At 50.4% G+C, this 15640-nt stretch overlaps 1 protein-coding gene across 2 annotated transcripts; it reads left to right on the top strand.

The window, feature by feature from the left end:
* Positions 1-1163: 1163 nt before the first annotated feature.
* Positions 1164-15234, top strand: KLC3 (kinesin light chain 3). 2 transcript variants are annotated; one of them, XM_061596813.1, is made up of 13 exons: positions 1164-1471; positions 3703-4089; positions 4508-4735; positions 5758-5836; positions 7509-7734; positions 9970-10057; positions 10533-10634; positions 10781-10954; positions 12140-12239; positions 12352-12395; positions 13399-13532; positions 13640-13706; positions 14623-15234. In XM_061596813.1, the coding sequence occupies exons 2-13, from the start codon at positions 3790-3792 to the stop codon at positions 14698-14700; spliced, it is 1620 nt and encodes a 539-aa protein (XP_061452797.1). In that variant the 5' UTR covers positions 1164-1471; positions 3703-3789; the 3' UTR covers positions 14701-15234. The 2 variants fall into 2 exon arrangements, with proteins under 2 accessions (XP_061452797.1, XP_061452798.1); XM_061596814.1 differs by lacking the exon at positions 13640-13706.
* The last annotated feature ends 406 nt before the right edge of the window (positions 15235-15640 follow it).

Genomic DNA, 15640 nt, shown 5'->3' with positions numbered 1-15640 from the left:
CATGGTTTATCTTAGTCATATAAAATGATTGCTTGGCACAGATCTGTCAAACTGTGTTTATTTGTGCCGTTTGAACAGGTTGCACTATTTGTTTGAATAGTTTGGTGGATAGTTGAGTAGACCACCCATGATGGAGAAGGGCCCCCTTAGCTCAGTGGCAGAGCACCCGCTTTGCATGCAGAAGGACCCAGGTCCAGTCCCCAGCACCTCCAGGTAGGGCTGGGAGCATCCGAAACCTTGGAGAGCCACTGCCAATCAGTGAGGCAATACTGAGCAGGATAGGCCATTGGTCTGACCCAGTAATAAAGCAGGTTCCTGCGGTCCTGTCTTGAGCCTGGCACCCTGGATCACCCGCCCCCAAATCTGGCTTTGCCCCTCTGGGGTCAGGTGAGAAGGGAGAGGGCACAGAGGGCATGTTGGCGGCACTTGGACTCAAATCTCCCAGCAGTTTTCCACGCAGCTGTTACAAGGGGTAGTCCTCCAGATGTTGTTGGGCTTAAGTCCCAGCTGCCCCTAGGCCAATCGGGAGGGGTGATGGGAGCTGGAGTCCAGCAGCATCTGAAGAGGCACAGGTTAGCGCAGGGCACGGCACAGCACCGCGCGGACAAGGTGGAGCCTCGCGCAGCAGCGCCCCGGGGCCACCGCTTCGGCCCGCCGCTCCAGGACGGTCTCTTGCGCCCTGTCGCACCACTGTAGAGCCTTCGGGGCGCCCAGCTTGGTTCCCTCTCCCCAAAGCGGTGGTTTTCGGGAAACACATTCCCGCGCACAGACTCCCACCAGCGGGCCGACGGTGATACGCCGGGATGGAGACAGAAACCTCCCGGACGGGTCCTCCGTCCCCTCCTCGTGTGCCGGGCTGGGTCCCCGCCAGAGCCCGGGCACTTGTGAGGCTCCTGGCCATGTGCAGAGCGCATTTCCCGCTGACGCCTGCCTGCCTGCCTGCCTGCCTGCGGGGGCTAAGAAGCGAGCCAGCCAGGTAGCCGCCTGGGGAGCCCCGGCACCTCCGCAGGACGCCGCCAGCGCCGAAGGGCTGCGGCCGGGGTCAAAGGGAGCCCAGCTCCGGCCAAGATGGAGGGCGGGAGGCGGCGCAGGCAGGTGAGCCGGCCCAGCTGGGCGGGGAGGAGCCGCGGAGGCGGGCGGGGCGGGTCCAGCGAGCGACGGCGAGGGAGGCGGTGTGCAAGGCGACGTGCGGGTGAGGGATCGGGGCGCTGCGACGCAAAGGGGCAGCGCGCAGGTCGGGGCCGGCTGGCCATCTCGTGCTGGGCTTTTGGACGGAAATCCTCCGAGCGTCGCGTGGGCTCCCTGGAGGCGAGGATGGCCCGGGATGCTCTTCCTTGGGGCGCGGCGCAGAAGTAGGGCGTCCCCCCCGTCGGGTCCGGACGAGCCAGAAAAGGCTTCTCCAGTCTGGTGCGCGGATCTTGCAGGAGCGGAGAAAAGGGGGCTGGGTCTCCCCCCCCCCCCGCGAAGCCAGGTAAGGCAGCTTTTTGATCCGGGGAGATGCAAGGCGCCGCCAGCGAGGTCTCCCCGTCGGGTTTCTCATGCTCTTGCCACCGTAGACGCTTTGTAGGCTTTTTAAAAAACCTGATTATTTCTTGTCCGCGAAGAAGCGCCCAGGCGCTGCAAGCTGATTTCTTAAAAACAAAGCCCACCAAGCAGGATCCCGGAAGAGTGGCGCCTGTGAGCCTGGCTTCTGTGCCAGCGTTTCTTACCCACCTTTGGTCAGAAGTGTGCCCCACTCCGTTCGATGGCGCTTACTCGCAGGTAAGCGGGGGCAGGATTGCAGCCTTCCTGAACTACTCATAGCCTCACTCCCGCTCTTAAAAGCCTGTCACCCTGGGGGTGGGGTGGGGTTGAACCTCTGAGTGAGAGTCAGCAACTTGTAGGGTAGCCTTCCCCAACGTGGTGCCCTCCAGATGTTTTGGACTCCAACTCCTATCAGCCCCAGGGTCCGATGGGCACCAGGTTGGGGAAGGCTGTTTTCTGGTTTGAAATGAAGAGTAGATTCCCCCATACCTATGCACTCCCCCGTCCCCCTCGTAAACAGTGGTTGTACATAAATAGAGCCAGCCCCACTGCACAAGCAATCCAGGCAGATGTTTTTGCGGGTGTGGGTATGCCTGCAATACTTTTAAGCATGTCGATGAAAGCCCATAAGAACTACTTGCCCAGGCTGTCTTGCAGTGTGCACAGAGGAGGCTGTGCTGCATCCTGGCTTTCTTTGGGCACTTTGCTAGCATGCCTGGGTGCATCCTTTTCTGAACTTGTGATGCAGGAAAACGAGCGGAACCACCCCTGGCTCTCTGTGCATGTAGGAACTCCATTGACAGTATCTGACCCAAATGGGCTGACATTAGTCTTTTGCGTTATTCAGAAAGTGGAAAAGAATGGAGGTTCAGGAGGCATGCTTTTTTCTGCTTCAGGAAAGCTTCCGTGTCTGGTGGCCTGGAAATGCCTCTGACTCGCTCCAGGCGAGTGCTGATTCAGAACCAGAGAGGGCTATTGTGGTCCTGACTTGCTGCTTGTGGGCTTCTGGGGGCATTTGGTTGGCCACTCCGAGAAACAGGCTGTTGAACTACACAGGTCTTTGGATGCAGCCAGCAGGGCTCTCCTTACTTTTCCTATATGACGACACCTAGCAAATTGTTGGTGCTTAATCAATGCTGGCTGCCCATAGTCGCAGGGATGGTGTTGCTGTCCTGTGCTGTACAGCACCGGGCACCTTGTTGGGGCTGGATAGCAGTGGCTCTTGAATAAAGATGATGAGCCTAGATCTGATGGTGTGTGTCTGAGGACTGGTGTTGTCTAAATCAGCCTTCCCCAACCTGGTGCCCTCCAGATGTTTCAGACTGCAACTTGCAACAGCTCCAGCCAGCACAACAAAGCTGTAGTCTAAAACGTCTCAAAGGCACCAAGTTGAGGAAGGCTGGTCTAAGTCAATGATCCAGCGTGTACTCTCACCTTCTTAAGCATGCATGCCAGGTTGTGCACAGCAGCAGAGAACTCTCAGCCAGCAAACATGTCATTACTTGCTCTGGTGGGTGCGTCGGCTGGTGGGACAGGTTTTGGAGAGTGTCAGGTTGATGAAATGCAGCTCTCAAGGTGCAACCTTCCCAAATGGCAAGGGAGCAAAGCAAAGGGTACCCAGCTTCACGTCAGGGCCTTCCAAAGATCAGGCTGAAGCTGTCTCCCACCTGGCTGACAAGAGCACCTGGCTGTTGCAGGGAGCGGGATGTGCCTTACTTTGTGTGGCTACCTTCCAAATTGGAGCAAAATTGCATCCGTTGCCACAAACACTGCAGATACTAATTTTCCTCCCCTCAGTAGGTCTGAATTTTGGTTTCTTCAGATAAAGGGTCAAAAATCCAACATTTTTCTATTTTGATAAATGTTTAGGTTAAGTTGCTTTTGGTATTTATCAGTATTTTTAAATGAGCATTTTATATAGTATGGATGGTTATGGATGATTAATCAGTATATAAATTCTGTTAAATATAAATAAATAAATAAATAAATAAAGGTTTCTGGATTAATGGATCTGGAGCAAAAAGAGCAGGGCTTAGAACTGGCATCAGAACTAGACTGAGCCCTGAAAAAATGAGACCTGGAGTGTTTCTGAGTGTGTGCAGAGTGCCTGAGTTAACTCCTCACTGCTAGGATTAGGGAAGAGGCTTTCTGACTACAACTCTGGGTTTGTCTTTTTAGCAGTTCAGCAGCACCCAAAGAGCGAAGGTACCAGCCGTGAGCCCTCACCTGAAGCCACTTTTCCTGCCCAGCTGACTTGTACCCGACATGTCTGTCATGGTGGAACTTGGCGACCACCAATCAGAGAGGATGACGGCCGATGACATCATTGTCAACACGCGCCAGGTGATGAAGGGCCTGGAGGCCCTGCGGAGCGAGAATGAGAGCATCCATCATCGGCTGCAGGAGGCCTTGCTGAAGGAGCGGCAGCTGCTGGATGAGAGGGAGGAAGCCGTGGCATCAGATGCAGAGTCTGTGGACGTGCAGGCTCTGGAACTCCTGGAGGAGAAGCATGATCTTGTCTGCAAAAGCTTGGAGGGGATTGAGTTGGGCATCGCAGAGGCCCAGGTATTGTGACAGCTCTAGTGGGACTAGTGGAAAAGCGATGCTCTTCAGCTGAAAACTAACCGGTAACCCCATTACCATTGGCTGCGCTGTTGTGACATCACAGAATGTTCACAAGCATTCTAACTTCTGAGGGTGTTGGTGTTGGCAGTCAAATGTTGACAATTTCTGTGAAGAAACTTAACATTTGATTCAGCTGGGATGGGGGGAATCTCACATGAGAGGGGTTTTGTGCTTTGGGGGTATGTAAAGCAGAGCCCCCCACCCCAAAGTGGGAAAACAGGTGCCAGAGAGGCAGCATGGGATGGTGGTGAAGGGGAAACCCTAGGTACAGCCAGGCAGGGGGAGGTCTTGTTGTTGCAGAAGGTTAGTGTGTGAAAAGAATCCTCCCGCGCCCAGATTCCTCCTCTTCTCCCCATAGATGATGATTGCACTGTCCTCTCACATCGGGGCTCTGGAAGCGGAGAAGCAGAAGCTTCGGGCACAGGTGAAGCGCCTCTGTCAGGAGAACCTGTGGCTGCGAGATGAGCTGGCGGTTACCCAGCTGCGGCTGCAACACAGTGAGGAGACGGTGGCGCAGTTGGAGGAGGAGAAGAAGCACCTGGAGTTCTTGAACCAGCTCAGACAGTATGACCCCAAAGAGGATCAGGTGCGGTCAGGTGGGCGGGAGGGAAGAAAATGGGAAGGGTGGCTGGTATTCAATTCCCAAAATGAGAGGTGCAGGTGTTGAAGCTGTCTAAAGCCAGATGTTGCATTCAAGAATGAGGGGCTGATTGTGATTACTCAGTGCTGAAGAAAGGCCACTGTGCCTGTGCTTAGATTTTGCATCACAAATGCATTTTGCAAGATTGGAAACTTTCTGCTCATGTGATTCCAAGCCTCACTCCATATCTAGAAACATGATTTTAAAAAAAATCTGCAATGTGAGTTTGGAACTTAGCTCTAATAGAAAAAACTGGCACAAGAGATGTGCACAGCCAATTGTAATTCTCATCTGGATAACTTTGTAGCTTGGTGCTCTCATTCTGTTTCTGACGTTAATAGCAGTCCATCAGTGTGATAGTACTTGACAGAACATAAATAATTCTGGAATGATCTGATCACTGCAAGATTTCAAGATTTCACTGCACAATCCTTGTATCTGTTTATCTGGAAAAATGCTGTTATTGTACCTGATGCTATAAACTCTTCCTGCATTTCTTCATTGACACAAATTCTCCCACTTGTTTTGTGTTCCTGTTTCTGCCTTTTCAATTTGTAAAATTACAAATACTTAAATAAAATGTTGTTGTTGTTATTATTTATTAGATTTATTAGTTGCTTGTTACCCAAAGGTATCCAAAATAAATTTATAATGCCATACCACAAAGTAATAAAACAACAACCACTCCCCATACAGCCACAAAAAGCTTTGGCAACATACTAATACAAACAATATCATCTGAGTCTATCAAATTCCTGGGAAAAGAGATAAGTCTTTGCCTGGCACCAAAAATGTGTCAATGAAGGCACAAAGCAGACCTCACTGTGGAGCATATTCCACAGATGGGGAGCCGCAAGTGAAAAGTCCGTCTCCTTTGTCACCACCCTCCAAACCTCCCTCAGCTTTTAGTTCAGCTTTTAAGACGGATGTACAGGCCTGCCGTTTACTATCCTGCTTTCTCTTCACAGGCAGAGAAGGACGACTCAGAGAGGAGAAAGGACAGTCTGTCTTCGCTGTTCCCTAGTGATGATGATGATCAGAGGCAGGGTGCGTTTGTGGGAGGAGGGATGCCGTTATTTGGGGGGGGCTATTTGGAGAGGTAGGACCTTGGAATGAAAAGCCACTGAATCATGCTTAAGAAGGGCAGGTGTAGCTATGTAAGTAATGCAAGCCCCTTTAGAGTTGAGCCCAATGGTGGGAGGAGGTTGCCATGAAACTTAAACCTGTTACAGAGGTTCAACGGGAGTCAATACAATCTGCAGATTTTGTTTCTTTTACACGAAAGCAACAGACTGTAGCTGCAAAAAGTGCAACAGTTCCTTAGGCCAGCCTTTCTCGCCTGCAGCTCTCCAGATGTTTTGGACTACAGCTCCCATCAGCCTCCAGCCATCACCCTCCTGCTCCCATCAGCCTCCAGCGCCATCATATAGCCACATGCTGGCTGGAGCTGATAGGAATTAAATTATTTATGGCATTTATATCCTGTCCTTCCTCCCAGAAGGAGCCCAGGGTGGCGAAGAAAAACACTAAAAGCTCTTTGAAACATCTTACAAACAAAGACTTTGAAATGTATTAAAACAAAACATCTTAAAAACATATTTGGAAAAAAAACTTTAAAAACATCTTAAAAAGCAATTCCAACACAGATGCAGACTGGGATAAGGTCTCTATTTAAAAGGCTTGTTGAAAGAGGAAGGTCTTCAGTAGGCACCAAAAAGATAGCAGAGGTCATGCCTGTCTAATATTTAAGATTAAAACATTAAAATATTTAATTGTAATTTAAAACACCTGTAGGGCTCCAGGGTGGCAAAGGCTGCCATAGGGAAACTTTTTAAAAAGTTTTATTCTGGCATGAGCTTTTGAGGATGAGCTTTATTGTAGGGATACAGGGGGCTGAGAAGGTGATGGATGTATACCTACAGGCTATGGTCCCAGGCTATGGTCTGAAGGCACATGAGGCCAGCACCCTGCTGAAGGTAAGCAGGGTCAGGTGTGGTCAGTGCCTGGATGGGAGACCGCCTGGGAACCATATGTAAGCCGCCTTGGGTTTCATGAAAAGGCAGGGTATAAATGTAATAAATCAATAAAAATACATGCCTGTTTCAATATAACAAGGAGGAAATGAAAAATAAGAGATGTACACATACAAACATATACACGCTATCCTAAGTGAGAAATACCAAAGATAATAGATGATGTGTTTTACTAAAAGATCAAAGCATGCACACGCTGCTGTTGCTCAAACCCCCAGCGGGAGGTGATTTGCTTTTTATAGTGAGAGAACAGTTGACCATCCTTAGCCAAGCCCCTGGCCGGCCAGAAACACTGTTGAATTTGTTAACCAACTCCAGCTCTTCAGCCTCTTCTTCCAACCCTCTGTTGAAAATCTCTCCCAGTGCGGTGACCCCACGGTTAGAGAGAGAATGTCTGGAGAAAGTAGAATTAAGTGATTGGTTAGTAATCCAAAACCTCAGCTAATACTCTTTCTGGTTGCTGAAGGGCACGGCTAGTTTTCAGCTTCATAACATTGTGTTGCTTTTGACTTTCATCACACCAGTGAAGGCCACTTTCTAACCCCCATTATTTTTTTCAGCTGTCAGTGTGTGTAGGTTTGGAAGGGTTCTGGGTTCAGGATATTCCCCCCTTGTTGCTCTCAGCTGTGGAGGGAGAGTGATGTGTCCATTTTTGCCAGCCTTTGATGCCTGTCTGTTCTCTGCAGGGGGACGGAGCACGAGTGCAATCGCTTCTGTAGCTCAGCAAGGCGGTTATGAGATCCCGGTGCGCCTGCGGACGCTGCACAACCTGGTCATCCAGTATGCGTCTCAAGGGCGCTATGAAGTGGCTGTGCCGCTTTGCAAACAGGCGCTGGAAGATCTGGAGAAGAGCTCTGGACACAGCCACCCAGACGTGGCCACAATGCTGAATATCCTCGCCCTGGTCTACAGGTAGGAAGGTCCTGAAGGGGTCCTGGGGTCCTGACCCTGTAGTTCTTGGGGAGCTAAAACGCTGCTCAACAGCAAGGCCAGAACTCGGCACAAGAATCAGAGTGGGTGGGACATGCAGGCCGGCCTGGATTCTTTTGCTCTCCTTTGAGCAAACTAGGATTCTGCAAGAAGATGCATAAAGGGTGGCAGTTAGGGAGGGATTATTCATCATCTTCCTAGAACTGAGTGTTGAATGACCAGAGTGATCTGTGAGGTTGATTACTTGGAAGCAGATTGTACTGTGTTCAGCAGGATTTAGGCCCTGGTAAATTTGTTTTAAGATGCAGGGTCAAAAATTATACCTGGTGAGTTTGGGAGAGAGTCACCTTCCAACCCCTAGTTCAAAATGAAGAGAGAGGGGAAAAACAAGCCCCAAGAAGGTGGCAGCAGGTGGGGGATGCTACTGGAGGCTGGGCAAATTAAAGTGGGGGGTGGGAGACAGGGACCAGATACGCTGTGATGAGACCTCCTCCCATGCCTTGACCTCTCTAGAATGTAGGCACACATTCAACCCAGGCCCAAAAGGATAGCCCAGCACTGATCTTCGTGGTCATCTTATTTAGAAGGTATTTAACACTGGAATGCAACGGAAGGCATCCAGTGAAACCGAATAGGAATAGAGAATGCTCCCTTAAACTGAATCAGATCACTCATCCATTTAGCTCAGGATTGTCTACACTGAGTGGCAGCGACTGTCCAGGATTTCAGGCAGAAAAGGGTCTCTCTAAGCCTTACCTGCAGATCACATTGGAGACTGAACTTCAGATCTTCTGCAAGCAAAGCAGATGCCCTGCCTCTGAGTTAGAGCCCTTCCTGAGATGGGAGATTCAGGACAGACAAGAGGAGGTCCTCCTTCACACAGGGCATCATTAAACGATAGAATTCTCTGGCCACCAACTTGGATGTCCGCAAGAGACTCCTCCCTGAAACTGGGAAGAGCTGCTGCCAGTCACTGTAGATACTACTGGGCTAGATAGACCAATGGTCCGACTCAATATAAGGCAGTGCCTGATGTTCCTTATGTACAGTATTTATCTATTTATTTATTGCATTTGTATACCGCCCCATAGCCGAAGCTCTCCGGGCGGTTTACAACTATTGAAAACATTAAAAACAAATATACAAATTTAAAAACGCATTTTTAAAAAGCAATTTAAAAACACATGTTAAAATGCCTGGGAGAAGAGGAAAGTCTTGACCTGGTGCCGAAAAGATAACAGTGTTGGCGCCAGGCACACCTCGTCAGAAAAATGATTCCATAATTTGGGGGCTGCCACTGAGAAGGCCCTCTCCCTTGTTGCCAGCCTCAGAGTAGGCACCTGGAGGAGGGCCTTGAATGTTGAGTGTAGTGTACGGGTGGGTTCGTGTCGGGAGAGGCGTTCCATCAGGTAGTATGTATGTCTTTAAAGGGGGGGTTAGACAAATTAATGAAGGATAAGGCTGCACTGAGAGCCAGTGTGGAGTAGTGGAGACTAGGGTTCGAATCCCCACACAGCCACGAATCTCCCTGGGTGACCTTGGGCCAGTCACTGCCTCTCAGCCTCAGAGGGAGGCAATGGGAAACCCCCTCTGAATACGCCATAAGTCGGGAGCTACTTGAAGGCAGCCCATTTCCATTTCCAAAGGCTGCATATCAATGGCCATGTTCTCCATCCACTGCTGGAGTCAGCATGCCTCTGAATACCAGCTGGTGGGGATCCCAGGTGGGGAGAGTTGCTGTTGTGCTCGGGCCTTGCTCGTGGGCTTCCCATTGGGGCATCTGGTTGCCCACTGTGAGAACAGGATGCTGGGCTAGATTGGTCTCTCGTCTGGACCAGTTTCAGGGCTGCTCTTAGGTCCTTAGTACATTCAAAATTATCAAGCGTTGTACAGGAGCAATCCAAAGCCCAGGTCAAGCTGGTGCTTACAGGCATAAAGAAGGAGGAAGGGGGGAAGAGGGAGGCAGAGAGTTAGGCAAGGGGGAAGGGTTGAGGTGTGCCCATTGCGATCCCAAAATGGCTGCGGCACCCATTCTGCCAGAGGCAGCCAAGCGCCTTCTTCAGCATTTCCAGGGGTCCTGGGCTTGCATCCCTTAGAAGGCCATTTCTGGGGTTGCTTTTGGCCAAGCCCTGCAGGCCGGCTGCCTCTCAAGACTTCCAGAGGCCCAGCTGATGCACTGGCGCTTATCACGCACAACACCTTCTTCCGCTGCTGCAGGGACCAGAACAAGTATAAGGAAGCCACGGAGCTGCTGAACAACGCCCTCAACATCCGAGAGCAGACCTTGGGGGTGGAGCACCCTGCAGTGAGTGTCCGTCTGGGGCTTGGCGGAGGGTGAAGGTGCACAAGTGTTGTTCAGGCCGACTTTCCTCTGGTTGATGCTTGTGCGTGTTCTCCAGCAGAAGCACCTGTATTGTGGGGAGGGAACTATTTATTTGTTTATTTATTTATTTATTGCACTTGTATACCGCCCCATAGCCGAAGCTCTCTGGGCGGTTTACAGCAATCAAAAACATTAAAACAAATACACATATTTTAAAAACAATTTAAAAAACAATTTTAAAATTCAAAACAATATAAAAACAATTTCTGGGGGTAGAGGGGCGCTTGCTCTCTCCCCTAGGAAAAACACATCTCAATTGGTCCCCCTTGAAAGTTTTAAAGGGTTTCCCTGCAGCCAGAGAGGCACCAAAGGAGCAGTGTGTAGGCCTTTGAGAGCTTGAGGAGAGTTAGGCTGAATACCCTCCCCACCCACAAATTCCTCCTCTTGCTTGTGACAGGTGGCTGCTACGCTTAATAACTTGGCTGTGCTGTATGGCAAGCGGGGCAAGTACGAGGAAGCCGAGCCGTTGTGCAAGAGAGCCTTGGAGATCCGAGAGAAGGTTAGCACGTGGACAGGATTCATAGGATGGGCACCAGCCCAATGTATTGCTTGTTTTCACACTGATAGAGTTTGGGGGTGGGGGAGAGCACAGCTGAATTGCCTTTCCTGAATTGCACACATGCACTCACTTTTTTTTTGTCTTAGGTGTTGGGTACTGATCATCCCGACGTAGCCAAACAGCTAAACAATCTGGCCCTCCTGTGCCAGAACCAGGGCAAGTTTGAGGAGGTAGAGCAGTACTATCAGCGGGCACTATGCATTTACCAGACCCGGCTGGGCCCCGATGACCCCAATGTTGCCAAAACCAAGAACAATCTGGTAAAGTTTGGGGAGAGCTGGTGTTTGTGTGTGTGTTTGGTGGACAAAGTTTAGCTTAGTTTTATTGAATTTCTGAATTACTTCCCACAACTAAAAGTCCCAAAGCAATTTATGAGGAAAGAATAAAATAATATAGTAAAATCAGAGTTAAACAAATCCAGTAAGTGGTGCTGCCTAAATGCCTGGGAAAAGAAAAGCATATTTGCCTGGAATTGAAAGGATGACAAAGTTGGTGCCAGGCGAGCCTCCCTGGGGAGAGGATTCGGTAGATGGGGATCTACTGTGGAAGATGACCTTGGAGCTATTGAGCAATAGGACCACCAGGATCATTGTGGAGGGTTAGACTTGTGGATTAATTTTCACTCGCTTGTTGTCTACATGCAGAAATTATTAATTATTCAGTTGCAGGTTAATTTTGTTATTGTAATTAATTTATTATAACAATAGTTGGTCATGAGATTTTCTTGTACACAAACGACACACATAATATGTAAAATATTTATAGCATTTTATACAATGGTAATTTTAAAACTTTGTTTACTTTTATTTTTGAGATTATTTTTCTGCCTCAATGCAGCTTAGAAACAAAACAATTACGAAGATCAACAAGATTTTTTTAAAAAAACATAAATGCAGAAAAATAGCAGCAAGACAAAAATATTGCTAGCCAGTTTTCCACCTGGCATCTGAAGGCATACAGAGCACAGACTAGGTGGGCTTTCCTGAGGAAGCCATTGCACAGTGTTGGGGTCACCACTGAGAGGGCCCTGCGCATGTTGGGACTCTTGCTAAACTTCAGTCAATTTCAGTCACTAAAGCAGGACCACTAATACTGAAGTATAGAGATGTGTATACTTCATTTGTTTTACTTAGTTTTGCATGTATATCCCACCTTTTCTTCCAAGGAGTACATAATACTCCCCTCCCTCTCCATATTATTGTTACAACAACTCTGTGAGGTAGGTTAGAGTGAGAAACAGCAGCTGGCTCACCTAGCGAGCTTTGTAGCAGAGTGGAGATTTTGAACCCTGGAGCTGACAGACTGGGCTGATTGGCAACCATTTCCCCTTTTCCATGAGAATGTGTGTGTGTGTGAGCTAGGCCTCACAGAGAAAGACAACAGATGAAGTCATCCGGCAGGGTGCCACCCACCCAGCTAACGCGGCCGTCCTTTCTCATCGCCAGGCATCCTCCTACCTGAAGCAGGGCAAGTACCAGGAGGCTGAGGAGCTGTACAAGGAAATCCTGTCCTCGCATGACCAGGAGTCGGCTATCAACAGGGGTGGTGAGTGGCCAGCTTGCCGTGGTGTTCCTTGCTTTGAGAGCCCTCCCGGCAGGGGTGGTTGCTGAATGCACATCTAACGCCTTTCTCTCTTCCTTTCTGGGGCATCTTTCAGAGGAGAGCAGAGTGGGACCTGGAAGAGGTGCTCAACAAGACCAGGTTTGTGCTGGGGCTGCTTTGGAAAACCTGGTTTTGCTCTCTGCTTTAAGTCTTGCAGTCTTTAAACACACACACCCATCCCTAGCGTGATTCCTTGCAACTTTCCAGAACAAGAATGTGTCACGCTTTGCACCTGATCTGGAATTCATTTCTGTGGTAAAAGACTCATCGCCTAATGAGCTACTGGCTTACTGAATGGCTAAGTTACATGCATTAAATTATTGTTGCTTTGTAAAAGGCCAATTGCATTCACCTCTAGCAGGGTTTGACCCCAAAAGATATCAGCAAAGTTCCCCTGCGCCTTGCTTGAGGAAAAAGCTCTGCAAGGAGAGGTGAGCTTGACGAGCTCTTGAATTAGCGGTGGGGGGGGAGGCACAGGGCTGGAGCTCAGTGGTGGAGCTCTGCTTGGCATGCAGAAGGCCCCAGGTTCAACCCCAGCAGCATCTCAAGGTAGGACGAGGAGAGTTGCTACCAGTCAGTGCTGAGGCAGATGGGCCAAGGGTTTGGAAAGTGTATTTGTACCGTGCTTCTTACATCGATTCCTTTTCTTGGTGTATGTAAACCACTTAGAGATTTCTGGTGAAATATGAGCAGTATATAAAGCAAATCAGTTAGTTAATAAAGGGCTGATTCTGCTGTATAAGGCAGCTTCCTGTTCAAAATACTATACTGCTGAAGATTAGATACGTGAGACAGTGGGATTTGTAGGATAAGCACTTTAAAAACATTTTTGTGGTATATTTTATTTATTACTTGTGTATCCCACCTTTCCTCCAAGGAGCCCGAGTTGGCACATAGGTTTCTCCCTCCCCATTTTATCCTCCCAACACCCCTGTGAGGTAGGTTAGGCTGAAAGACAGTGACTGACTCAAGATCACCCATGGCTTATTTGGGGATCTGAACCCTGGTCTCCAGAGTCCCAGTAGTCCAACACCCTTATGGCTGTAACACCTTCACTATAAGGCCGCTTCCTCTGACCTTGGCCTTTCCTCCTTTTCGCAAGGATGCCATGTGGAGCCTGAGGCAGAGCAGTTCCTTCTCCCGCTTCCGTGAATCCCTCAAACGTGGCAGTGAGAAGCTTGTCTCCAAACTCAAAGGGGAAGGGGGCCGGCGCCCTCTTGCATCCTCAGACCCTGGGTAAGTTTGCATCTCTTCAGAAGCAGGAGGCATGAGCATGGGGCCTGCAACAAGCGAGTTGCACCCACACCCACTCCACAGCTTTTCAGGTGTGTATCTTTTGACAGGATGAAAAGGGCCACTTCCCTCAATGTGTTGCACATGGGCGAGCGAGCTGCGGCTGCGTCCCCAACGGTGAGCTTGTGGAAGAGGAGAGATGGGGAAGGGGCAGAGCTCAGTGGCTGCTTTGCATGCAGAAAGTCTGGGGGCCAGTCCCCGGTGCCTGCTGCTGAAAGGGGCCTTGCTAGGAGAAGCCCTGCATCGGAAGATTCAGGACACACTGAAGAAAGTACTTTTTCCACCCGGAGCGTAGTCACACTTTGGAATTTGTTCCCACAGAACGCAGTGATGGCCTCCAGCCTGGACGGCTTTACCGGCGGTTTAGACAAATTCATGAAGAAGGTTGCCATTGGCTACTAGCCAGGATGGCTATGCTCTTGCCTCCAGAGTCGGAGGCAACATGCTTCTGCATAACCAGTTGCTGGAAAGCGCAGGAGGGGAGAGTGCGGCTCTTGCGCTCCGGGCCTGCTAGTGGGCCCATTGGGGCATCTGGTTGCCCACCGTAAGAAGAGGATGCTGGACTAGATGGGCCCCTGGCCTGATCCAGCAGCCAGGCTCTTCTTATGTTTAGAGTCACTGCCAGTCAGTGTCGACTGGCCTTCCCCAGCCTGGTGCCCTCCAGGTGTTGCGGGACTCCATCACCCCAGCCAGCTATGGTAAGGAACGGTAGTCCAGTAATATCTGGAGCCTGGGGAAGGATGGTGTAGAGCACCTTAGAACACGTGTGGGGGACCTGTGGCCCTCCAGATGCTGCTGAACTACAACTCCCATCATCCCTGGCCATTGGCCATGCCTGCTGGGGCTGATGGGAGTTGTAGTCCAGCAACATCTGGAGGGCCAGAGGTTCCCAAGTCCTGCCTTAGGAGAAAAGGATTGACGAGGTCTGAAACTGAGGCACAGCCTAAAAGGAAGGGATGAGGTCAAAACATTAAGGACTAGAAACTTAACTTACTGCAGAGACACAGCCTGTCTGTCTGTTTTTCCATTGCAGCAGCCCCACAGGAACTTGACGGGGCCCCACAGCCTGAGCTCCAGCTCACAGGACCTCACACATGGCAGTTCTACCTAGGACTGGCCCAGTCCCTGCCCTCCGTGCTTCCCTTGCCTTGCTCTCACTGCCTGAGGCTAGACCGGAGTCCGAGCCTCGCTCTCTTCCCTTCTGCCAGCTCCGGCCTCCAGCGTAGCTTGTGGGGCTGCTGGGGCAGGGCACGGCTGCTGCTTCCTGCGCCAAGTGGAGACCGCCAGCTGGAGCATCCCTGGAGCGCGCCGACCCTTGGCCTCTGGCGCTGCCGTGGCTTGGAGGTGGAAGGAGGACGACAGGCTGCTATTTCTCAGGACGTTGGGTTGGGGGCAGCCGACAGCCCTCCCCAAAGCTGCACAGACAAGAAGGCCTCCCCCACCCCTCTGCTGCTGCTGCTGCCTTCACTATTGGTGTATGGCCAGGTAAAGCTGCACTCCTCCATTCCCTCCCCCCCCCCCTGGAAGAACTGCTGCTATTTCTCTCCAGCCAAAGTCACTATTTATTCTTTTTATGCAACAGGGAGCATATCACACACCCCCTCCATCCCCTAAATAAATGGCTGTAAATGGATACTGGATCAGTGGCCAATGAATGTTCTCTAGTTATTGGGGGAATGGGGAGGCTCCTGGTGGGTTGTTGGGGGTCCTCAGCATGGGCACCATGATGCATTCCTGACACACACACCCTTCTTGGTGCCCAACAAGGCCCTGTGCCCCTCCCAATTATTTTTTAATTGGTTTTATTTCCTCTTACCTTTGGGCTGGCTGGCTGGATTGATTTAAAGCAGCAAGGGGGGAAAAAGACTTTTTAGCTCATTGGGCCATTTTGTGATGGTGCCCCTGACTGTTTCTCAGACTTCCAAATGTGCTCTGGGTCCAAGAAGGGTTGGGGACACCTGGTGTGCTGGGAAAGAGGAGTGGGGGGGGCACGATGCCTGAGCTCATGCCGCTTGCCAACATCCCCTAAAGGATGATAGCAGCGAAAAGAA

The sequence above is a fragment of the Rhineura floridana genome, chromosome 15 (genome assembly GCF_030035675.1).
Source record: "Rhineura floridana isolate rRhiFlo1 chromosome 15, rRhiFlo1.hap2, whole genome shotgun sequence".
Classification (NCBI taxonomy): Eukaryota; Metazoa; Chordata; class Lepidosauria; order Squamata; family Rhineuridae; genus Rhineura; species Rhineura floridana.
This window is presented reverse-complemented; position numbering and strand designations above follow the sequence as displayed.

Bases quoted from the DNA above. Each gene is read 5' to 3' on its own strand.
- KLC3 (XM_061596813.1), top strand. From the start codon at position 3,790: ATGTCTGTCATGGTGGAACTTGGCGACCACCAATCAGAGAGGATGACG. The intron at 4,090-4,507 runs GTATTGTGACAG...TTCTCCCCATAG, and splicing joins TGGGCATCGCAGAGGCCCAG to ATGATGATTGCACTGTCCTC. The intron at 12,240-12,351 runs GTGAGTGGCCAG...GGCATCTTTCAG, and splicing joins GTCGGCTATCAACAGGGGTG to AGGAGAGCAGAGTGGGACCT.